Here is a 25712-nt window from a genome sequence, read left to right as displayed (position 1 = left end):
TCGAGTATGAAAAATGCTCTTTATCGACTATGATTTGTCACAACGATTATTTGTGGTGTAGGATTGGGATTATAAATTGACTCCAAGCCACAGACAAGCAGAGATACACTTATTAGAATAGTATAAGAAGGCTAATAACGGATACCAATTCAATTAAGACTCGTGATTAAAACCATTGTGGCTATTTATTTGTGTAGAAGTTAGGAAAAGCTACCCCACCATTAGGCTAATTGTTAAGTATAATGCAGGATATTTTAAATTTCCAAAGTCGAAATTCAAGGGTGTCCTTTGGAGGTGGGTTGCGTGATAGAGCTCCACAGTAATGTAGCCAGGTTTGCCCTTTAGTTTCCATCAAACCTTCTTCTGAATACAGCAACCAAGTTTGACAATCTGTTGTTGCTATGCCGTAAGTGTTTCTATCAAAACATGACCGAGTTTGTTTTAACACAATTTGAACAAATGAAGTGAAAGAAAAGTGGACTTTTGTTAAATGCGTCCGGTTTGTGATCACTACACTAAGCTACCACAGTTTTACAAGACCATTTCGACGTTTTAATTTCTTTAGGCCGGAGTATGTAAAAATATGATGTATGTATCGGTGGAGTACATACCGGCTGACTGTCACTGACCCTGCCCTGATGCTGCTACTGATACATTCCTCCTGAAAAAATGTGGGGTTCTCCAATTGAAGGCAATTTAGTGCATGTATATTATGGCCATGGGCCTTGTAATGACTCACGCCCTGGTGTAAAGAGAAGCCTCGCAAAATATACAAACCAAAAGAGACGATAATGACATATTACAGCTCAAGGCTCAGCAAGCAGGCTGTTGTGGCCCAGGTGATATTTTGGTACTGGTAATGTGTTAACTAACGTTTTAATGCAATTGTGCTAAATGTGTTGACACTGGAAGAGTCAATTTCAGCCCTTTTGTGTTTCAGACTAGTGATAGGCAGGCTACAGACAGATCTTTGCAGTAAATACTCAAACAACTATGTTATTTGATTGAAGCAACTTGACCATTATCACCGAAAGCCTAACTGCCTCTTGAATCCTACACAGATAGATTCAGCCTGGTTACATATAATGAAAGGGAAGTGTGTAATCTTTCTCTTCAAATATCTATTTGTACCAAAAAGCTGACGCAGCGAGGATACTGGGACAGGACCGCACTCTCCTGAGAAGGCTTGTGCAGTGGTGTGAAGCCAAGGATCACGCGGGTGTGCGGGGAGAAGCTAATCGTCTACTGGCATCCCTCTTGCGTCACAGTAAATCCCAGGTGAGAGACACACGCTTTCTAGAAATGCTCGCACCACTCAAACAGCGCCTTTAGGTTTTACCAAATGTGGGCACTTCAGCTCGTGGTATGGTGCAGAGACGTATTGTTTTCCCTTAGGTCGCAAAATGCAGATAATCGTTTGGAAGAATATTCAAGTCATTCAAATTTGTAATTTGAAGAAACCCTGGGCGCAAAAAGGCATCTTGTACCGCTTCCAAAACCTAAGATATTAATAAATTTGAGCGTCTTGAGCAAAGTGAAAAAAGGCAGATGCTAAGTTAACTTTGTATTCTGCTTAAGAATATTAACAGTAACCGTTTCACCCAAGTACCATGCACACAATTTTCATGAAAGTTAGCCATTTCGCTGCTAATAACTACTTGACTTGTACAAAAAAAACATAAAGTGAGAAAAAGTGACTCATCGTTCATAAATGTAAATCTTATGAAAATCACACCATCTTTTATTGTGGCAAATTGACACCTTAGTACTGTTCCAGTAACCAAAAATAAACCAAGCAGTAGCAAAGCCAATAGGTATAGCCTTGGCAAGCTGGTGATATTAATACTTTGTTTTTCATTTTTTTTACTGCAAGCAAAATATACCACAAAAGAAAGAGAAGAAAAAAGGAAAACAGTGTGCTTGTATGAAAATATTAAATTAAAAAAACACTGCATACAATTCAATTACAACAGTATCAGTGCTTCCTAGCAAGACCCCTTTTTAGTTTTAATGCACATCACATTAAGACATGGGGCCTTATTTAGAGTTTGACATACAGAGTACTCTTTACACTCCAAACATGGCTAAGTACGCTGTCCACCAAAAGTCTGCCACCTCTGTTTTGAGCTGGGTAAACAATTATGTTTAGCCCCTCGCTACCCCCCGACTTCAGTGCAGAAACATTACACCAAAGCCGCAATGAACTAGGGACGTCAGTGTAAGTATCTGTGATGATCCGCCCTGTAAGTTGCTTTTAGGTGGAGCGCGCAAGCGCTTTGACCTGTTGTAAGTATTGTGGGCTTTTAACTGCGCCCATCGCACACCCATCACTCACTTGTTCGTGGGCTTGCCTTTCAAAAATCCTTTATCATCATTGCTAAGTGTTTTATGTTTGTCCAGCCTTGGGGGTGGTTTTGTTACTGCCTTGCAAACTGCCCCTGTTACATGGATAATTGCACGATTCCAGATACGTTTGATTGTGAGCAAATCTCTTTTTTTTTTTGTGTCTCCTTCGTGCTGATGCTCATGGCAGACTTGGTGGTTTGTATGACTTGCTTATGTCAACTGTTTTACTTTTCATTTTCAATTTATGTGGCAAGAAACTCCAGTTAAGGCTTTTTATTATATGAGGCTGGTGAAACAACTAAAGCTTATTCCAGGCCAGGTCAAAACATAATGTCTGCTCCTGATTTTGAGGGCTAAAGACATCAATGTACAGGGCTTTCTGCAGCAAATGAAAGTAAAAAAAATATAGACTTTTCAAACCCATTACAGCTTTGAAATTGTGTTGAATTAGCACCTCTTGACCCTCTTTACTTTCTGAAAACACCCCATTGATATTCCTTGAAGAGTGCAAACAATTTTAGTGCCTTAAGTATTAAAAACATTAAAACATAAACAATAGTGTTCTATAACTTTGAAATCAAATTAGATTTTGTGTTTTTTTTATAACATAGTTCTTATTGAAAATGGTACTATATGAAATAACCATTTGCATCACTCGGAGTGTTTTGCCAAATATTCCAGACCAAGGCAAACATGTCTGAAGGATATGAGAGCTTACTGTCTTTGTTTTCGTGTTTAAAGTAACACCACCTACGTTGATGGCTTCATTCTAAATAAGAGTTGTATTTAAGGGGGTTGTTATCAGATATGCCGTTGGAATGAAAGATAGAGTAAAGTGTGGGGGAATGCTCTACATACCCTTCACATGTTGGATTGAATACATTCTTTGATGCCAATGTAGCAAAGTAACTCCTGGCAAATGTCTATAAAAAGCTTCATTTTAGCAAACCTCTGCAATGACCATTGTTCCTTTTCTCTGAACATTCTTTCTGTAGCCACTATCAGTCACTAGCATATAATGACACAATAATAGTCTGTCTATTTCGTGCAGTGCTGGAGAACGGGAGCGACAATATCTCCATGTTACCACAAATAATATAGTATTAGGCCTTGACACTGACCTTAACCCCTTTGCTGCCAGGCCTTTTCCCCCTCCTGTGGCAGGCATTTTTTTGCCTATTTGGAATAGTTCTCGCTTAGGCCCTCATAACTTTTTGTCCACATAAGTTACCCAAACCAAATTTGCGTCCTTTTTTTCCAACATCCTAGGGATTCAAGAGGTACCCAGACTTTGTGGGGTCCTCTGAAGGAGGCCAAGAAATTAGCCAAAATACAGTGAAAATTTCGTTTTTTAAAACAAATGGGAAAAATAGGCTGCAGAAGAAGGCTTGTGTTTTTTTCCCTGAAAATTGCATCAACAAAGGGTTTGCGGTGCTAAAATCACCAGCTTCCCAGCTTTCAGGAACAGGCAGACTTATATCAGAAAACCCAATTTTTCAACCCAATTTTGGCATTTTACTGGGACATACCCCATTTGTACGATTTTTTGTGCTTTCAGCCTCCTTCCAGTCAGTGACAGAAAAGGGTGTGAAACCAAGGCTGGATCCCCGAAATCTAAACATATCTGAAAAGTAGACAAAATTCTGAATTTAGCAATGGGTAATTTGTGTAGATCCTAAAGGGTTTCCTGCAGAAAATAACAACTGAAATAAAAAAATATTGAAATTGAGGTGAAAAAACAGCCATTTTTCTCTACGTTTTACTCTGTAACTTTTTCCTGCAATGTCAGATTCTTGAAAGCAATATACTGTTACGTCCGCTGGACTCTTCTGGTTGCGGGGTTATATAGGGCTTGTAGGTTCATCAAGAACCCTAGGTACCCAGAGCCAATAAATGAGCTGCACCTTGCAGTGGGTTTTCATTCTATACCGGGTATACAGTAATTCTTTTGCTAAAATATAAAGAGTCAAAAATAGGTATCAAGAAAACCTTTGTATTTCCAAAATGGGCACAAGATAAGGTGTTGAGGAGCAGTGGTTATTTGCATATCTCTGAATTCTGGGGTGCCCATACTAGTATGTGAATTACAGGGCATTTCTCAAATAGACGTCTTTTTTACACACTGTCTTATATTTTGAGGGAAAAATGTAGAGAAAGACAAGGGGCAATAACACTTGTTTTGCAATTCTATGTCCCCCCAAGTCTCCCGATAAAAATGGTACCTCACTTGTGTGGGTAGGCCTAGTGCCCGCGACAGGAAGTGCCCCAAAACACAACGTGGACACATCACGTTTTTCCAAAGAAAACAGAGGTGTTTTTTGCAAAGTGCCTACATGTGGATTTTGGCCTATAGCTCAGCCGGCACCTAGGGAAACCTACCAAACCTGTGTATTTTTGAAAACTAGAGACTTAGGGGAATCCAAGACGGGGTGACTTGTGGGGCTCTCACCAGGTTCTGTTACCCAGAATCCTTTGCAAACCTCAACATTTGGCTAAAAAAACACCTTTTCCTCACATTTCGGTGACAGAGAGTTCTGGAATCTGAGAGGAGCCACAAAGTTCCTTCCACCCAGCGTTCCCCCAAGTCTCCCGATAAAAATGGTACCTCACTTGTGTGGGTAGGCATAACGCCTGCGGCAGGAAATGCTCCAAAACACAACATGTACACATCAAAATTATCAAATACAAAACTACCTGTTTTTGCGCGGGGCACCTGCATTGTTGGTCGTGGGCTCAGCAGCTATACAGGGAAACCTACCAAACCCAGACATTTCTGAAAACTAGACACCCGAGGGAGTCCAGGGAGGTGTGACTTGCGTGGATACCCCAGTGTTTTCTTACCCAGAATCATCAGCAAACATCAAATTTAGCTATAAAATCAAATTTTTCCCACATTTCTGTGTAGGATCACCGCACCGGGAAAAATTTCCTACCACCCAACTTTCCCCTCAGTCTTGTGGTAAAAATGATACCTCACTTGTGTAGGTGCGCCAAGTGCCTGTGACAGGGAAGAGCCAAAAACATGTCAAAATTAAGGGGGAACCAAAGCGGGTCCAAAAGGGCAGTTTGGAAAAAAAAAATTTTAGGCTGACAAGTGGGGCAGAATTTCTATCGGTATAGATGAGACAATGCTGGGTGGTAGGAATTTTGTGGATTCCTGCAGATTCCGGTAGGTTCCATCACAAAAATGTGGGAAAAATGTGTGATTTCCAGCAAAGTTGTAGGTTTTCAGGGCATTGTGGGTAAGAAAATGGTGCGGGGTGCATTTGAAGCACACCACCCTGGACTCACCCAGATGTTTCGTTTTCAGATGTGTCTAGGTCTTGTGGATTTTTCTACAATGCAGCGTCCCAAAGTTCAAAAAGTGCAGCCCTCACCATTCCAAGTGGTACGATTTTGAGAGTTAGCCAAGTTCTCATGGCCCAAATGTAAAACCAAAACCCCAAATAATCAAATGTCCACTTGCTTGCCATGGGATAAGATGTTTTAGTGTGTAGGGGAGAGCTAAAAGACTGTTACCCCCTTCAGTTGGGGTAGGGGCATAACCATGCCCATACTGGTTGGAAGCCACCACCCCACTATTTTTTTTTTTTTAATTCCCTGGCATTTAGTAGACTTCCTGCCCCCCGGGGTGTGAATCAGGGGTAATTGCCCCATCTGCCCACTTGTGGGCAGAACAACTTGGGCCCCATTTATTTGCGGTGGGGGTATGGCCATACCCCCACCCTCTTATTTTGAAAAAAAAATCTTCCCTGGTCTCTGGTGGGATTTCTGCCCCCCTTGGGGGCAGATGGGCCTTCCAAAAATAAGCAGATATGGCCAACAGTAATGTGCCCCCATGGGGAGTGACCCTTGCCCAAGGGGCTGGCCCCCCAAACAAAACACACACACCAATCCCTGGTGCCTAAGTGGTTTCTGCCCCCCCGGAGGCAGATCGGCCTAATAGAAATGGGCCGATCTGCCCCCAAGAGGAGCAGAAATGACCTAAAATAAATTTGCTTCCCCAGGGGAACGACCCAGGCATAAGAAGTCGCTCCCCTTGCGTGAAATTTTCGCCAAAAAATTAAAATCCCTGGTGTCTAGTGGCTTCTGCCCCCTGAGGGTAGATTGGCCTAATAAAAATAAGCCGATCTGCCCCCAAGAGGGGGAGAAATGGCCCAAAGATAATTTTGCCCCCAGGGGAGCGACCCTTGCCTAAGGGGTCGCTCCCCACATATAAAAAAATAAAACAAAACCAAAAAAAAAAATCCCTGGTGCCTAGAGGTTTCTGCCCCCCCCCCCCCCCGGGGGCAGATCAGCCTAAATACAATAGGCCAGTCTGTCTCCAAGGGGGTCAGAAATGGCCTAAAACAAATTTGCCCCCCCCCCCAGGAGAGCGACCCTTGCCTAAGGGGTCGCTCCCTTCAAGAGAAACTGACAAAAAAAAATCCCTGGTGTCTAGTGTTTTCTGCCCACATTGGGGGCAGATTAGCCTAATAAAAATAGGCTGAGCAATTAATTTTGCCCCCAGGGTGCGACCCTTGCCTAAGGGGTCACTCCCCACATATAACGAACAAAAAAAAAAATACCTGGTGTCTAGGGGGTCTCTGCCCCCCCCGGGGGCAGATGCCCGATCTGCCCTTGGGGGGGGGCAGAAACAGCCAAAAAACAAATTGCCCCCCTGGAGAGCGGCCCTTGCCCAAAGGGCCGCTCTCCTTATTCAAGTAAATAAAAATAAAAAAAAATCCCTGGTGTCTAGTGGCATTTCTGCTGCCCGATCGCATCGCGATCGGGCAGCAGAAATGCTCAGCGAAGCCTGAACGGAGAGGAAAGGCCTTTCCTCTCCTTTCAGGCTTCTCTGCCCCCTCCAGGTGATCGGAGGAGAAATGCTTTGCATTTCTCCTCTGATCGGGCGCTGGCCGGAGGGAAGGCGTCTGATGAGGTCAGCGCACGAATGCACGCTGACGTCATCAGATGCCACTGGTGGGTAACGGGGGGCAGGGGTGGAAGGGGAAGCAATTTCCTTTCCATCCCTGCCTAAGGGAGGGGTGTGCCTGGCCATCGGGGGCCCATAGCAGGACGAGGTGATCTCGTCCAAGGCACCGGGGAACCGGCGCCTTGGACGAGATCACCTCGTCCTGGGCACAGTAGGGGTTAACTAAACAGACAAACCTGTACTATCTTTCAGGACCCCTTCTAAAGGTCCATGCGGCAAGCAAGGGTTACTGAGCCAAACACGGGGGTTGTGGCCTTTTACTCCTGCTGTCCCTGGTCTGCCCTATTATGGGTGCTGAGCAACTAGGCCAAATACTACCCCTTCATCACTTGAGAGTGGTGGCGAGAGTCAAACAATCTGAGGCACTTCAGGGTGGGATAGGTGCAAGGTATGAGAAAGCTTGTCTCAAAATACCTACAGTGACCGCAATAGTTTAACTGTCCAGTTCATTACTTACCTTTAGTAAGAAAAGCAATATTTATTACGCACAAAAAACACAGCACACTAAATAATAGAACAAAATATCTGTCAAAGCTAGCAAACTAGCGCCAGTCTAGGCAATGTCTTCTGTGCATCCTCTCCTTCCCTCCTCCATGCTAACCACCGTATCAATGGCAGGTCTCTGGAGGTGACCATGCGGGTGCTACGCTCATTGGCAATGTGCAACAAAGTCTGGCATAACCTTAGGTGTTGAGCTGACTATGGAACTAATTTGCTGAGCTTGTGCAAGTCTTAAAAGGGTCTACCAGTTATGCTCCAGTCCCACCTGACTGTGGACTGGGAAAATGTTCAGGAGCCTGGTGCATCTTCTGGAGCTCCAGCTACAAGCAAGCTGCACTACATTTTCAGTGATTGGCGAGGCCCCACGCTGAAGTGACGACTTTCAAATTCTTGCTAGTAAGGTAAGGAATCAGCAGCGGTGCTGCAGGGTGGCTTCTCACCTTTATCCCGAGTCCTTATGCGAGTTGCAGTGACTCTTCTGACACAGGCAACAGCCACAACTGTCCTAGTAGCCCCCTCCTGGCATACGAGGATCACAGGCTCAAGTGACTTTCCCAACAAGGTTGGTTGTACTGGGCAACAGCCCCAACAGTTGTAGTGGCAGCCCTCCTGGCATACAGTGGCCGAGGATTTGGAGAATGGATCCAATATTGTCATTTGTACCAGGTAACAGCTCCATCCGTCCAAGTGGCCTCCTCCAGACATACAGGAGTCACAGACATGGGTTACGGCCTCAAAGATGCCAGTAGTACTGCAGGGGTGGCTCTCCATTAGGACGGAAGAGCATCACCCCCCTACCAGCAGCAGAAGCTGCAAACATTTCACTATGAAGGGATAATAAACTATGTTTATTATCCTTTCACGCTGAAAGGGGGGGCATGGAGGTGATGGGTAGTGAGGGGAGTGCACTGTGCAGTTCCCTCAGAGTGCATTTGTGTGTATGGCCGGCCGTCTTGTGTTGGCCAAACATACATGCGCAGTGTGCTCCCTACAGACCGGCACTGTGTTGCCAGGCTGGAGAGAGCCTGCAAAAGCTCCCAGTCTGCCTGGGCACTCCCAGCCAATCCTTATGCTGCTCTGAGCAGCATCAGGATTGCCTGCAGCCTGGAGTGATGACGAGGGAGCGATGAGCAGCGCGCGAACGGAGGAGGTACGTTTTTTTTGTTGTTGTTAAATGTTACCCCACGCCCCCTGCGCACTGCATCTGCTCCACCCCTCTACAGGTCAGCGAGCCACAACTGTTGTACTGGTTGACAGCCTGCAACTTCACAGCAGACCCATGGGAGTTACAGACTTCCATAACATGGTGGACGTCTCTCTGGCAACAGCGGCGGTCCTAACTGGACCAGGCACCTTACACTCTGCTCACCAGGATTCATTCACTAGGACCCCTTCTGTGCCTTGCTCCCTCCAGATTCTTTCTACCCCCTCACACAGCACACTGCACTCAACAGGCAGGCAGAAGACTGATGTTCCAGTCACAGGCATGTGTTCTTGATTTCCTGGGCGATAGCCTCTTCACCAGATTAGAAACTAGCACAAAGGGTTCACTAGTCCTGGTTTAAGCAGCTAGAAGTCTTAGCGAGCTTGTCTTTATGCCGAGGGACAGAGCTGTGGATCCCTGCTGTAGGACAGTGGTGATGAACAACTTGTGGCACTCAAGTTCCCTTCTTTATAGTCCAAATCCAAACACAAATGTGATTTATTGTCTGGTCTTTTGAAATTCAGGCTGTGGATGTCAGAATTTTGAAGTGCTATTTCCTCTGCACTGCCCTTTGTCAAAGGGATACTTTGCTTTAACAGTAGTGGCTCCAATGCCATACATGCAAGTAGATTCAATTCAGATGGGAGACCCCTGATAAGCCCAAAATGGCTTCAGTTTAGCTGTCTCACGCAGGAAATTTCCTCTCTTTTAGTACTAATCAATGGTGAAAATCCATTCTCCTGATTTAGTTTTCAAAATTTCCCACTTAGCTGTTCTAAAATGTTGGGATGTATATAGTTCTCAATGACCTACAACACAGTCAAGAGAGTGACATGGGGTCACACTTGACTGTCAGCCTCCACTAAAATATGCCTCACAAAGGTTCAAAGGCCTAAGCTTTCCTCTATATAAATATTCCCTGCACCTACAATGCCAGCTTTATCAGACCCACCATCTCCCACTCAATGAGCCCAGCCCCACCAATCAGAAACTCTTTTTGGAATCAAAGAGGTCTTTGATGTGCACAAAAGATTATCTGCTTCCCTTCCTTCAGTATGTGTTCCCTAAGGAATGTCAGCATCTGTTTGGGGGTTGCAGTCTTCACCTCCACTAACTTTTCCAGCCCCAGGGCTTCAAAAATTAAACCTACAGGCCTCCATAATATGTATATGCACAAAAGACTGTCTGCTTCCCCTCCTTCAGTATGTGTTCCCTAAGGAATGTCAACATCTCTCTGGAGGTTGCAGTCTTCTCCTCCCCTAACTTTTCCAGGCCCTGGGGCTTAAAAAATGAAACCTACAGACCTCCATGATATGTATCAGGTGCACATACATCTGGTCACAGACACCTAAGTGTCACACATTGTCAGCGCTGCACACATTCACCATGTAGGCCAAGGATGGGTTAAGTACCCTGTAGCGAAACTTGACATGAGTAGTCTGTGGGCATCACTCCCATGACACAGATATAAAGGCATGTTCACACCACTGATTATTACTAATCACAAAATAGCTATACTGCCACTATTTTACTCATGTCACTTAACACCTCCAAGGGCCATACCCCTCTACCACTACAGGGGTAGCACTTCGTGTGCCCCTCCAGATCTAACAAGACCACATTATCCCGAGACAGACCTAGGTCCTTGTTCACCTTTGACCAAAAATTACTACCAGGATCCAGATAACCATGTATCTTGACAGTTAGGGCAGGGGTGCACGCCCGTCACCATGCAGGGCCCTTTTCTATTCCAACACTTGCAATAAATGGCAGACTCCATATTGGTTCATACTGTTTCAACTGAAAGGATTTTAATTGATTCTTTTCTGCGTATCTTTTCCTTTAGATGGAGCCTGATATCAAATAGAGAATTGGGAAAGGGTGCTGCTGTCACCATTTTCATCTTTATTATAACTTAATTCTGCAGATATAAGTTTTTGTAATCATCACTGGCATCTCTTTTCAAATAATTCCTTGAGCTCTCTATTCATGTATGTGCTATTGTGTTTTGGTGTTTACAGGAAGTGGTGAAAGCTGTACAGGAAGCACACGGCGTCAAACATCTGGTCTCCATGACAACAAGCGCACACGTCATTATGCAGAACGAAGCCCTCATAGCTCTGGCCATTGCATCAGCTATTAGTCTAGGTAACCTTGGCTATCTTGACAATTGGCTACTTTGTGTTGAGGGGTTCTAGTTGCCAGTCTGATGCCCGATTCTACTGAGGCATGGAAGAGCCAAAGTATATTTGGGCAATCCATGGTTTCATCTGCTTTCATCTGTTGTGTGCCACATGCAGTTTATTGATTAATGCTAATAAATATGTTGCAGACTCACATTATGGCAAAAGACCAACTTTAATTCCGGTGGATGAGAGCTCTGACACAGAGTCATCTGGTAGTGTGACAAGCTGTCCCATGAGCAGATATCCCTGGGCTATAAACGCTAACACCCAGGTACATTTTCTGGGATAGATAAAAATCAATACTGGAAGCCAAACAATAAACACACCTTAGATAGTTATAAAAAATATTTGTATTTATTTACAAAATTTCGAATAATTCCAGGTCTACAAAATGCATAATTCATTTCTAATATAGTTCCATACTCTTAACAACAGATGAGTTATGCAGTTTCATTGTCTCAGATTGTTCACATTGTCCAAGGCGATGTCTCAGAGAAAGCATCTAGTGCAGGGGTTGAAATCAGAGCACCATCAAAGAATGACCTGCTTTTTTAATGTAGAGCAGGAAAGCAAGAAATACAGCCAGTGTATAACTCCTTCTCAAATGACTTATCTTATAAGTTAGTCACTTCCCAATCTATGGCCTCGAATAGAGAAACATTAGTTATTGATGGGATTAAAGAGAATATGTCTGAGTGCAACTGCTTCAGCTACCCATGCCATCTCCGGTGCATTGGGTAACTATTTGAAACAGTGTTATGTTCACCCACCGCTAAATAACCCATATTAAGAGAAGACTCTATGGTCTAAATCTTAACTGGGTTGAAAGTTTACACAGACACAGACACACACACGCAATCTCTCTCTCTCTCTCTCTCTCTCTCTCTCTCTCTCTCTCTCTCTCTCTCTCTCTCTCTCTCTCTCTCTCTCTCTCCAGCCCCCTCAATATCCACATCCATTAACTCTTCCGATGATAGGCAAAATAAGGGTATGAATATGTCTACGTATCGAATAAGGAACCCAAGTTGAGAAAAAAACACAAATCCACCAACCTGTGAGTCTGCCTTACTGAGGTCTTTGCCCAAGTTGGGTATTCTGTCAGGCTGTAACCCTACAGATAAACTGTTTTGCTGAGCTGTAGTCAGCACACAAAACTGACCAGTCAAATTGCATTTCCCATTCCTGGTGTGTGCTTAAAAATCAGCGCGTCCCATCGAGGGCGATGGACCATCAAAGAAACTTTCCAGTATTGCCTGCAAAGGAGTTCAAAATGATAATTATAGGTGCAGCACACCCTAACCGTAGAGGAGTTTCTGGCCCTGAAGATTACATTAGGGATATCATAGTATGTTCTATTTAAGCAATGAAATAATGGGAGCTGTTGACTATAACGTAAAATAAACCCCATATTTATTCTGAGGGACCTCAGGATAACCTCTCATCGTCCCCCGTATCTACCAGTGGTCACGATTAGCGCCTTCTTTGACACTTCTGGTTTCTCTCTGTGAGTTTAGTAAGCTTTTAAATCCTGGAAAAGCCAAACCAAGCTTCCCTCAACTTTAACATATCATTTTGACCTATCATTAACTAAGGATAAGTGACGTGGCCCTTGGAAATTGACACTTCGACGATTTAGCAGAGAGTCCTGCCTGCCTGATCTTTCTAACTTTCTGAGGTACCCTTTTAGGGATAACGATTTGATGATTAGTTGTTATTCAGGGCAGGGCACCTTGAGTGTCAGTGCACTTTAAGAGCTTAAATAACATAGCATGATGTGGTTTAGTTCTTCCCTGCAAGTGGTTTCAGCTCAGACGCTGCTTGGTTCACAGATGAAAGGTTGCTAGGGTATTCTTCAGGTCAGTTGATCTGAGTGTGTACTCAATAATCACAGTAATCTGACAAAGCTGCCCTGCCCTGCCCTATGATCACTACCCGAGTTTTACCTACTAAAACAATCCGTTCTACACTTGATGGAAATGTATTTAATTGTATCCCCTGTTTGTCCAGAAAACACATTAATAAGGTCAAGTAATTGGCAATACTGGCCTTATTTGATTTGATCACCAATAATGTTTCAAAGCCCATTTGAACTGTCCCTTTCTAACAATGAGGCTAACCAGTGAACTGAGTAACAGCTTTACCACTATCATGACTAACAGTTGCTGCACCATGCACTGATGTCTGCCAGAACAATGCATAAAACAGTGATAGGTGAAATATAAGGGTTATGGATCCTCGGCTTGTAATTAGGACTCAACTTCTCACAAAATGACAGTACCCTCTGGCATCTAGACAGTCACATCACTAAGTGTTCCCCTTGTGTGTTCTTTAAGACACCAGTACACTTCAGGTGCATGAAAGATCTTAGATCTGTAACATGTTAACCATTTCCTTCCTACCTATTGAATTCCCTTCCTCTTAAATCTGGATCCTGCATTGCCTAGGTTGCCACTTTTGGTACTGAGGCAAACAGAGATTTCCTAACATCGTTAGACAAGCATTGGCAAAGACAACAAGTCTCACCCAGGTGAGGAATTTACTTTTGCACTGTTTTAGCCATGTGGTGCAGCAGTGTAACTCCTATATAGTATAGCTAAAAGTAAACAAAAAGTGCTATGACGTTTGGGATGCTGAATAGCAACCACCTTGCCCACTACAAAGACAGACTTTTCTCAGAGTATGCCCCGTGTTGCTGCAGCATCTATCGATACAGGTTGTCCCTGATTCCATGATGTGCACAGCACTGTATGATGACTCCTGGACCTGGTGCTATCACTGGATGAAGAGGAACCTACCTTGCTCACTACATAGACACACTTTTGTCGACCTCTGCCCTCTGTAGCTGCAGCATCTACCCCTGCAGTATGTCCCTGGATCCATGATGTACACAGCGCTGTTTGATGACTGCTGGGCCTAGTGCTATCACTGGATGAAGAGGACCCCTGCAGCCCACTTGGTAGGAACCACCGACCTTGTGAATGTTGCAGCACCTTGCTTATTACAGTCAGTGTTCTTTTCCGAGAGAAAAGTGAATGATGATTTTACATTGCTGTGCTCACCCCTCTCCACCGAGCACCTCCTGTCCTGAGAGTGGACCAATGGTCCCCTTAAGGATATCTGCACCTGCTAAAAAGTACCAAAGTCAAGGGACAACTTTCTATTGTATCCTGGGCTGCATTGCCAAGCACAAATGCGCATGTCTAGTACCAACCTGGTCCATTTTATTTGCTGGTCTTAGGATGTGAGCTGTCTGGAAATTAATTGTTGATGCCATTCTTTGCATCTCGCTGCCTAATTAAACATTGCAATAACATTAGCTCTGCACTGCACTACGGTAGGCAACCTCTCGCTGCTGTGGATCCTGGCACTTTGGAAGAACAGTGTTTCCTGTGTTTGGATCTATTCATAAACATGCTAGAGATCTAACTACTTGTGGCAATTAAAAAACTATAGCACAGGAAATACTCCTTCCTGTACTTCAATCGCTTTTTTCCCCCTCTCCTGCCCGGCCATGTATTAAATGGCAATACAGGACACGAAATGTCAGTGGAAAATGTCCTGCCCTAGGCAACGTACAAAATATAAAACAGGTCCCCAATGGAATTAGTTTTTGCATTACATGCTTTGGCACCACTCAACGGTAAGTGGCTCTTTAAGGGATAAACACATGCAATGTCCTTGAAATTATGAAGTGAAATAATGTATTTTGAGATTAGTATCATCAGAAAAGTTACAAAATAGGAAGTTGAAAATATATGCAAAGTTTAAAAAACAAGTTTTTGTAGTCTCAATGGTAGCCACATATGCAATACATATATATATATGTGCAGTACGTCTGCAGTACAGAGAGCATCAGTAGAGAGGTGTAACTAGGTACTTACACCCCAATGAATAATGATGGATGCCCAGAGAAGAAAAGTATGGACGCAGTTAAACAAAACGGATTGCCCAAAATCTATAGTCTTTATTCCACAGCATCACTAATTCAACTATTTCATTTGCTCCAAGATGTTGTAGAAGAGTCATTCATGGACGCAGGGCTCATTCCAGTCCTACAGAAGGTCCTTGATGATGACAGCATGGGTCCAGAGGTGAAATACAACTGCATGGGACTACTTTGCAGCCTTCTGAATTCAGGTAATTAGCCTATACCTCAAATGCACGATCATGAGCACTATTGCATTTCCCCTTCTCATATTGTTTATCACTGTCCTTGTAATTAAACAAAAACTGACAATTTGAAATGGATAAGAGTTGCCAGGACCAATTCAGCTGCTATTGACTACTCATGCGAAACAAACATGACTTACCCGGCCTAAATCTGCACACTGAATTTTTTACTTATTCATACGGGTCTTCTGTGTGAATGGCCAAACAAAAGAGACAAACGTTCACTCTGTAAAATCTCTGTCCAACCTGTAAAATCATGGAAAAACCAAGGTTGAAGACCATCTATCCAGCACAATCAAAATCACTGAGAAAACCAAAAATGTTGCCTGTAATAAACATTGCACCGTGTGAGATGATCTTTCATATAATCCTAGTCCTTGTGGGCAGTAGAAATAGAAGGTTAGAGTTCCCTCAGGTAATGAAGCAGCGTGGATGTTGTTAAAAGCGAGGCACATGTGAAGTGTGCTAGTGAAGTGAACCAAGCAAATACATGTAGTTGTGTGCAGTACCAGAGATCAGGCCTGCAAACCTAGTGTGGTGCATAAGCTGAAAATAGCAAAGCCAAAGACCGACCAACATTCCAGATGGAAAAGAGTCCTTCCTGTTTAGGTATCCCAGGTAACCTAGATTCCTCCCTTGCAGCCTCGTGCACGCACACTCCTTGCAGTCCTACACATATACTACGCTACAGCACTATTGCATTTCATTAGCCACCAATAGATAATGGGTGTGTTATAATGCAAAGGTAAAATTATGTGTTATTATCTTAACACAAACTAACTAATGTGAGGACCAATGTTTAGTTCGTCACAAACACACTGTGTATTGGATAAAAACGTAGCTAATGCTTAAAATGCCTTTTTATTCTGATTCACTGCATGGATTTATTCTTGTGCCTTGGCTTTAATTGTATATCTTTGTTCTACATTATCAGCAGTGAAACCACAGCAAGCAACAAACTATATATACAGATGAGACGATTATGATTTTTTATTTATGTCCATTGTTGACAAGAGGGAAGTGGCCTCATGAGCCACTCGAGACTTCTCTTGTGTTGTGAGTGAAGCACTGCTTCGCAGTAGGCAATATTAATGAACAACATATTATTAATATATACATATATATATGTATATATATATATATATATATATATATGTATATATATATATATATGTATATATATATATATATATATATATATATATATATATATATATATATATATATATGTGTGTATGTACAGATGTAGATGTAGGTATAGATATCAACATAACAGTGACACCTAACTTAATCGGAAATACACTTCTTTGGTCCAAATACATTTGCGCCGTTTTGATCAATTTGCACCAAACCTTGAAGAACCGACAATCTTGTGGGCTGCCTTTGAGCATGTCAAATTTGGGACACCTTGATGAAATAAATGAAATGTTATGTGGGCCCCAAAACTTGGTGATATAATGGTATTTTCAGAGAAAATGTTATCCAACCAGAACTATGAAACCACTATTCGAAAATTGAAGAAATGTTTGTCACGTAGGCCTTTCTATCATTCATGCCTTTACTTTGATTGGTGAACGTTTCTCTTTAGGTCTTAAATGTATAATCAAAATGTGAAAGTTCAGTTTGCAAGCTCTGACTGTACAGGGAGTGCAGAATTATTAGGCAAATGAGTATTTTGACCACATCATCCTCTTTATGCATGTTGTCTTACTCCAAGCTGTATAGGCTCGAAAGCCTACTACCAATTAAGCATATTAGGTGATGTGCATCTCTGTAATGAGAAGGGGTGTGGTCTAATGACATCAGCACCCTATATCAGGTGTTCATAATTATTAGGCAACTTCCTTTCCTTTGGCAAAATGGGTCAAAAGAAGGACTTGACAGGCTCCGAAAAGTCAAAAATAGTGAGATATCTTGCAGAGGGATGCAGCACTCTTAAAATTGCAAAGCTTCTCAAGCGTGATCATCGAACAATCAAGCGTTTCATTCAAAATAGTCAACAGGGTCGCAAGAAGCATGTGGAAAAACCAAGGCGCAAAATAACTGCCCATGAACTGAGAAAAGTCAAGCGTGCAGCTGCCACGATGCCACTTGCCACCAGTTTGGCCATATTTCAGAGCTGCAACATCACTGGAGTGCCCAAAAGCACAAGGTGTGCAATACTCAGAGACATGGCCAAGGTAAGAAAGGCTGAAAGACGACCACCACTGAACAAGACACACAAGCTGAAACGTCAAGACTGGGCCAATAAATATCTCAAGACTGATTTTTCAAAGGTTTTATGGACTGATGAAATGAGAGTGAGTCTTGATGGGCCAGATGGATGGGCCCGTGGCTGGATTGGTAAAGGGCAGAGAGCTCCAGTCCGACTCAGACGCCAGCAAGGTGGAGGTGGAGTACTGGTTTGGGCTGGTATCATCAAAGATGAGCTTGTGGGGCCTTTTCGGGTTGAGGATGGAGTCAAGCTCAACACCCAGTCCTACTGCCAGTTCCTGGAAGACACCTTCTTCAAGCAGTGGTACAGGAAGAAGTCTGCATCCTTCAAGAAAAACATGATTTTCATGCAGGACAATGCTCCATCACACGCGTCCAAGTACTCCACAGCGTGGCTGGCAAGAAAGGGTATAAAAGAAGGAAATCTAATGACATGGCCTGCTTGTTCACCTGATCTGAACCCCATTGAGAACCTGTGGTCCATCATCAAATGTGAGATTTACAAGGAGGGAAAACAGTACACCTCTCTGAACAGTGTCTGGGAGGCTGTGGTTGCTGCTGCACGCAATGTTGATGGTGAACAGATCAAAACACTGACAGAATCCATGGATGGCAGGCTTTTGAGTGTCCTTGCAAAGAAAGGTGGCTATGTTGGTCACTGATTTCTTTTTGTTTTGTTTTTGAATGTCAGAAATGTATATTTGTGAATGTTGAGATGTTATATTGGTTTCACTGGTAATAATAAATAATTGAAATGGGTATATATATTTTTTTTGTTAAGTTGCCTAATAATTATGCACAGTAATAGTCACCTGCACACACAGATATCCCCCTAACATAGCTAAAACTAAAAACAAACTAAAAACAACTTCCAAAAATATTCAGCTTTGATATTAATGAGTTTTTTGGGTTCATTGAGAACATGGTTGTTGTTCAATAATAAAATTAGTCCTCAAAAATACAACTTGCCTAATAATTCTGCACTCCCTGTATATATCTGTACATGTTTGCAGTCTTTAGAACATTATTGCAAACTCTTTACGAACAATAGATAAAATTGGCAATGGCCCAAAGGACTCATGCACAATAGATATTTGCTTCCTTCCAATGTTCACGGACAGTAGGAGAAAAAGACATTTAAAAAAACAGCAGCACAAAGAGAGAGCGACACAAAGCTTTATTATGCAAGAGTGGAAGGGTATTGGCCCACCCACTTACGCATATTTTTGTCTGTCCTGTCATATGAGAGGAGAGATCAAACAAAAATAAACTTTCACCACCATATCCCTCTCATCTGGCTGGGGCAAGGGCGTAAAAAATACACCTTGGTCTTTCTAGCCTGGGGAAGCAAAAAACCTAAAAAACACCAGCTTGCCAAGTAGCCTGAGCAATGGTACTGACCATCATCGGCTGAGGTGCAGCCCCCTCCAGCGCCTTGCCAATGGGCCAGGAGGAAGGCCAATACTCCCCCACTTTGCAAAAGGGTGTGGAGGTGGCAAATATGTTGCTCAGGGTAGCTGACCCCTGCCATTATCGTCCTATCCCCTCCCCTCCGTTTGGCATGTTCAGGGGGAATTAACCCCCGCACCTTACCCAAAGGTAATGAGTAAAATGAGAGAGCGTGGGCGCTGTGTTTGCCATCCCCTCACCACCAGTGTGTTGGTTCTCTTAAATGTGGGTACACACGAGTTTCCCCATGGGTTTTCACTTGCCTAATTTAGGCAATCACATTTTATTTGCACAGCAAACGTTTCCATCATTTGATGGCTTTTTGGGTTTGGTGAATATTCCTGACGTATAAAGCAAAATCTGAATGTCTAATGCCCATTCACCATATATATATATATATCTATATGTTTTTGTTGTTCCAGATGTCTCAATAAAAAATATGGTTAACCCATTCCAAACAATTAATTTAAAAAATGTGCATTTGCCCCTTGGGTGCATGCATTGTAGACACTTAGGGGTATATATGAGACAATGCATTTTTAGTCTCACAGACCTGCTTCGATGTGCAGTGGTGCTGCCTTCCCGGCTGGACATGCCGGTTAATTATCAAAACGAAGTTGTCCTCATGTGAAAGCGCACTCCCAACAGGTTATATAAACGGGAAGAGAAAGCAAAGCCAGCAACTCACAGTGAATTCTTTAAGCAGTTTCATTATTCCAGGCCTTAAGTAATAAAATCATCTCTGGACACGTGTTTCAAGGTCAGTCCTTTCTTCAGCAGAGAAAAATATAAAAGTGTTTCACCCTCGTAGGTGCAGCCAGTGCTGGAGATGATTTTATTACTTAAGGCCTGGAATAATGAAACTGCTTAAAGAATTCACTGTGAGTTGCTGGCTTTGCTTTCTCTTCCCGTTTATTTAAACCTGTTGGGAGTGCGAATTCACATGAGGACAACTTCGTTTTGATATATATATATATATATACATACTATGCACCGAATTTGTGTCATTTATTTTTTTACGCAAATTCAGTGCAATCTTAACTCCATATTTATATTTTGACGCTAGACACGTCTAGCGTCAAAAATTTGGAGCATGTACCATTTTTTTGGATGCATGCACCTACCTTGCGTCAATGAGATGCAAGGTAGGGCTTCCCATTAAAAAAATTGTGCTATCCCCATAGCCCTGTATTTATCCCCGTGCTAAAATGATGCACAGGTGGGAGGAGGGGGGTCAAAGCTTGCTTTGCACCATTATTTAACACCTGGGTCAGACCAGGCGTTAGGGGACCTGTGGACCCATTTCCATGGTTAAACACCAAGCCCCCACCCACACCAGAGGGACACCAGAGGATGGGGGACCCCATCCCTGTTGAGTATTTTTTATTTTTAAGTGCCATCGGGAGCCCTAACTTGGGGGCCCTTGCATGGCACTGGGTCCCCTGTGCTGGCCATCAGGGTGGTGGGCATGACTCCTGTCTTTTCTAAGACAGGAGTCATGTGTTATGGATGGTTGTGTGTCAGCAAATGACGATGGGCTGGTTTGAGGCATTTTGATGCCTCTAACCAGCCTAGCGTCATTTTTTTTGACGCTCAACCTCCATCTCCTCTCCCGCTACCCCCACCCGGCTAGCATAATTTTAGTTGACGCTAGCCCAAGCTTAGCGCTAGCTTGCACCATTCCATTAATATGGTGCCCGGCTGGTGCTCAGGAATGGTGCAAGCTGGCGTTAAACATTTTGGTGCAAAACTACGTTAGTGTAGTTTTACACCAAAAAGTTTAAGTATGGGCCTTACTCCTTCATCCTCCGTATTTGCGCAAACACAAGGTTGGAGGGTAAATTAGAAAAAAATAAAGTAGCACAGGTGAGTTCATATATCAGCATGCATAAGTAAGTGGTTCTTGGCCAATGCAGGTCTCTTCTCATCCTTTCAAAAATACCTTTCAAGATGTCACAAAAAAGGACCTCCCCACCCTCTGAGCCTGGCCAGGACCAGGGGAATGAAGAAGAGGGAGGCATCCAGTCTCCTGTCCACAGAAGAGTTTCTATCAGATCATACCCCTGGATAAGATGCTGACTGAAGATAAAAAAGGAAACTATCAAGGTCTAGGTGCATGAAGAGTCCTTCTTTATTGAACTGCAGATAGATACATGAGGGTTTTAGAGGTTATGTGCATCTGAAACAGAGGAGGGTGTGTTGGATTCTGTATGTGTGTGGAACATGTATATCTGTTCTAGAATTTCTGCCATGATGTTGTACATCATCCTGACGAGTTTTATCACTGCACACAGAAGGTTTCTCTCTAACCATATTTTATATTTTGCCTTACAACCAACTACATAGTGATGAAACTGCTGCACGTCATTGCGATAATGGAATGTTGAGATTGATGGGGTGGATGGGTACAATGAAATCATTTTTTGCCTTGTAAGAAGGATTTACTTTGCTTGCTAGTGGACTTTTACTATGGTTAGCAGTAGTTTTACTGTTGATATGGTGCTGATTGGGATCTCTATGAGCAGTGTTAAGAGTACAAGGTATCATTAGTGCATAATTAGGGTGACCCCATCTGAGTTCAGTCTACCTTAAGGCTTTACCTCGTAGTCAGAGACGATTTAAGGCTTGGGGCAAAGTGAGCTCTGGCACAGGGCCCCAGCCTTTCAGAGGGCCCCATTATAGAGCTAGCTCTGTTCTACAGAGGGTCTTGCATAATTGTTAACAAATTGTTTTACATACCGTTTTCCTTTAATTTATTTTTAATGTGGGTGGTGTGTGTCTATTACAGACATTTTTCAGAGAAAGGTGTGTGTTTCATGCAACATCCATAAAAAGTTTCTTTTAGATCAAAACAGGACCTTACACATAAGAAATGGGACCACGTCACAGAGTACTTGCAATAATATAAGTGACCTGATGCTGTGTTGCAATATTGAAAACACACGTCACTATCCCTGAATATTAGATGTAAAAACATTTAAAAATTGGAACATGTGCTTATGCACTGTCAGTGACCTGGCCAAAGAGAGCAGGAAAGAGATGAAATTAGATCATAAATTCATAGCTGCTTTGAGCAGAGGACTCCAAAATCCATTTGGCCCAGGGCCCCCAAAATTCTCATGATGTCCTGCTCATTTTAGGAATGCAACAGAAATTGAAGAGAAAATGTTAATATTTGTTCACCTGACCAACCTGTTAACCAACCTACTGAGGAATAATTGAACTTTGTTATTAAGAGGTTTTGGCTTTGCTCGACTAAAGTTCTCTCTTTCTTTTCCCACAGAGGAGCTAAGGCGGCAAGTGGATGAATCCAACATGAGGGAAACCCTGGAGAGACTCTGTAGACACAGTAATGCCAACGTGGTCAAGCAGGCAGTGACAGCTCTAGAAATACTCAGTGATGAGAACCAGCACCGCAGTCACTTTTTTGGATAGTTAGCTCAACTCTGACTCCTTTTTATTATATACTTGCAGTCTTTCAAATGAAAAATCTGAAATTATCCACAAAGAAACCACAGAACTAATTTCTCTACAAAGTAGAACATACCTGCACCTTAGTCAGTTGTCAAAAAATGTTTTGGTGTACAATTCATAAAAGTCAGAAAAACTGGTGATTTCCATTAGGCTGTCAGTAAGTTTTCTTGCTAAGTATTTGTCCTTAATCCATAGACACTAATGATGGGCCAAAGGCAGGAGCGGCTCGCGGCGCATGGCAGGGGGTCACGGGGGGGAGGGAGGGAGGGTGAAGAAGAATGAATAATAAAAAATAAAAAAAACTACCTGAATGCCGCCACCACCACCGCTCAGCTCTCCTTTCTTTCGCCACAGGCACAGGCTCCCAGCCTGCCCTGCGGCCAATCTGAGCGCTGCTGTCATGCTGCTGGCAGCATGAAAGCAGCGTTCAGATTGGTTGCAGAGCCCAGCCAAGGTGCTCACAGGCAGATTGAGTTGCCGGGTTGGACAGAGCTTAGTGGGCATGTATGTTTGGCCGGCCTGAGATGGATGGCCAAACATAAATGCGTACTCTGTGCTCGTCACGGCCTGTGGCCCGCTCCTTCTACATTACAGCAATAATAAACATAGTTTATTATCGTTGTATTGTAGAAGTTTGACTGCTGCTGCTGGCAGGGGGTGGCGCTCCTCCGCCCTAATGGAGAAGGCGCCCCTGGCCAAATGTCAAGATAATTAACAATGAAACAGTCAAGCAGACCTTGAAACATTTTTCACCAGGAAAGAGGTGGTTGGGCTAAGAGGGGAGTGAAGCTTTGAGTTCTTTCTGTCTGAAAGGCCACGGAGGGGCGGGGCCACAGAGAGGGGGCTGGCCTTAGAGCCCATCATGGATTGAGTAGCCTCTCTTACCCTCTCCAGACAAATACAGATTTAAAATGCAGCCACCTATGTCTCGTGTAGGAAAACAACTGTAACAGGTGAAGACTCCACAAAACCGAGCTGAAAACTCTACGTAGGGATTTCGAGCTCACCTTCTTTCACTGTATGATATTGACTGTTCACCTGGCAACAATGGCAAAAGAACTGATATTGTGCGATGAGCAGTGGTGCACTGTTGGATGGTCTGGTCCGAAAACAATATTCTTTTTAGTAAATAGTCACTATGAACTCCATTCAATCCCTTCTTCATGAAGTATATAAAATCAGGTCCAAAGTGTTTCCAAACCTTGAACACTGTACGAGGTGTCTGGAAGGGTGTTGAATTTATCTATTTGAGGATGGGGGACTAAAGATTTTGTGTACCATAGTGTCGAATTTTGCTTTCTCATCAAATATGTGATATCTTCACACACTAGACAGAGAAGGGTGACTATTTGGCAGACATCCTAAATGAAAACAGTGCTGTTTCATATCTGTTTGCCCAACAAATGAATTTCCTATATAATGTAAAAACTGCTCGAGTAATAATTAACAAAACCAACTAACTCACTCACTCTGTGACCTCATCTCATGGGCCAACTCATATCAACTTGTGATTGAAAAAATATGTATTTTTATGCTTATTAGTCAATGCTATTAAAGGCTCGGTTACAGGCTCTATACCAAAACAAATTGGAGGGATCTTATTATCTCCGAATAAAAAGTGTTCTTGTTACCCCAAAACCACAAATAGCAGTTTATTACCCATCACCCCCATATCTTTGTTACGCAATTCGTCAGGAAAGCATGCAATGTTTTTTTATCACATGGCAAATACTTTGTAGATGCAGCTGACTACCTGATGCAAATTTGTTCAACCCTAATCTCCCCTCTGATATTTATTTCGTGATCTTACGAACCACTGTAGTCATTAAGGTGCATGTTATAATATTTTTCAATAAAAAACTATCTCCTAATTTTCGAACAAATTGCTTCAATCTGAAATACCTTGTCATCGGACGGCATCCATGCTTTACTTTAACAAGGCCTGATCAATGACCTAGCTGTGTACGTGATGTCACATGCTGGTGTTTCAAATGAATGACATCATGTTATAAACTTTAAACAGTTTCCTTCGCATTACCAGTTTCGTCACCTAAGAATGCAAATGACTGCTTTATCATAACGATAAACAAATTAACATTGCAGCAATGAAGGACCCGTGACCGAGATGGCTGCCCAAAGATAAATAGTACTAGGGTTTTACAACATCTTCTGCTTCCCGTAGCTCCAGCAGACTTAAGCTAAGAACAGCGAAAAAACTGTTTCATAATGTTACATGTAGCACTGAAAAATGGGCTCTGGATTAGCACCTACTCAGTGCAATGTGAGCATTTCCTCAGTTGTACAGGGCATGACCCCTGCAAATGTGATAACACCTTCACCCATACACCTTCGCATCTCCGATCCAGCGGTTCAATGAAGACCGCCGGCGGTATTAGGAGTTGGCTTTCCACCACGGTTTCCGCAGCAGTAGCACCAACACGAAAACCCTGGCAGAAATGCTAGCGGTGACAGGAAATATCTTTCCTGTCACCGGTAGATGACTCCCCCCCCCCTACAATCCCAATACCCCCCTCTATACGAGAACCCCCACCGCCCCTATCAGAAGTTTAGTTTAGTTTAGTTTATAGATTTGTAGAGCGCATGGCTACCCGGGGGTATCCCAGCTCTAAAGTACACCATGAATGTCGGAAGAGCCAGGGAAAGCAGATTAACTGGGAAAGAGAATGGTTTTCAACTTCCTCCTAAAGAGAAGTTCAGAGGATTCCTGACGGCATTCAAAGGGCAGGGCATTCCAGAGCCGAGCAACCCTGATGGAGAACGAATTACCTCCCCATGATCTCTTGACCGAAGGGATGTAAACGTGTTGAGAAGAACGAGATCTAAAAGGTCTAAGGGGCGAGTAAAGAAAGATCTGTTTTCTAAGGGAAAGAAGACCCTTTTTGTGTAAGGCTCTGTGAATAAGACACAGAGCTTTAAACTGAATGCGCTGCTTAATCGGGAGCCAATGAAGAGCTGCAAGTGCTGGTTTAGCGGAAAGATGCCTTGGGGTATACATGAGAAGTCTAGCTGGCGCGTTCTGCGTAACCTGCAGCCTCTTTATTACATAATCTGGAGAACTAAGATATAGAGAGTTCCCGTAGTCCAGGCGGGAGAGAACTAGGGCTTGTACAAGAATTCTTCTGGCAGCGAATGGCAGAAGTCCAAGAATCTTCCTGACACTTCTAATTAAGCC

The 25712-nt window shown here is 43.1% G+C and overlaps 1 protein-coding gene across 1 annotated transcript in view; it reads left to right on the top strand.

Annotated features, from left to right (window-relative positions):
* LOC138300838 (rap1 GTPase-GDP dissociation stimulator 1-like) overlaps positions 1-24396 on the top strand; it is a 522948-nt gene extending 498552 nt beyond the window's left edge. Inside the window, exons 11-14 of the mRNA XM_069240650.1 lie at positions 1139-1278; positions 11048-11174; positions 15221-15349; positions 22329-24396. Of these exons, the coding sequence (XP_069096751.1) occupies positions 1139-1278; positions 11048-11174; positions 15221-15349; positions 22329-22480 (548 nt within the window). The 3' untranslated portion in view covers positions 22481-24396. The remainder of the gene's footprint in view (positions 1-1138; positions 1279-11047; positions 11175-15220; positions 15350-22328) is intronic.
* The last annotated feature ends 1316 nt before the right edge of the window (positions 24397-25712 follow it).

Source organism: Pleurodeles waltl, chromosome 6, assembly GCF_031143425.1.
Source record: "Pleurodeles waltl isolate 20211129_DDA chromosome 6, aPleWal1.hap1.20221129, whole genome shotgun sequence".
Taxonomy (NCBI): Eukaryota; Metazoa; Chordata; class Amphibia; order Caudata; family Salamandridae; genus Pleurodeles; species Pleurodeles waltl.
This window is presented reverse-complemented; position numbering and strand designations above follow the sequence as displayed.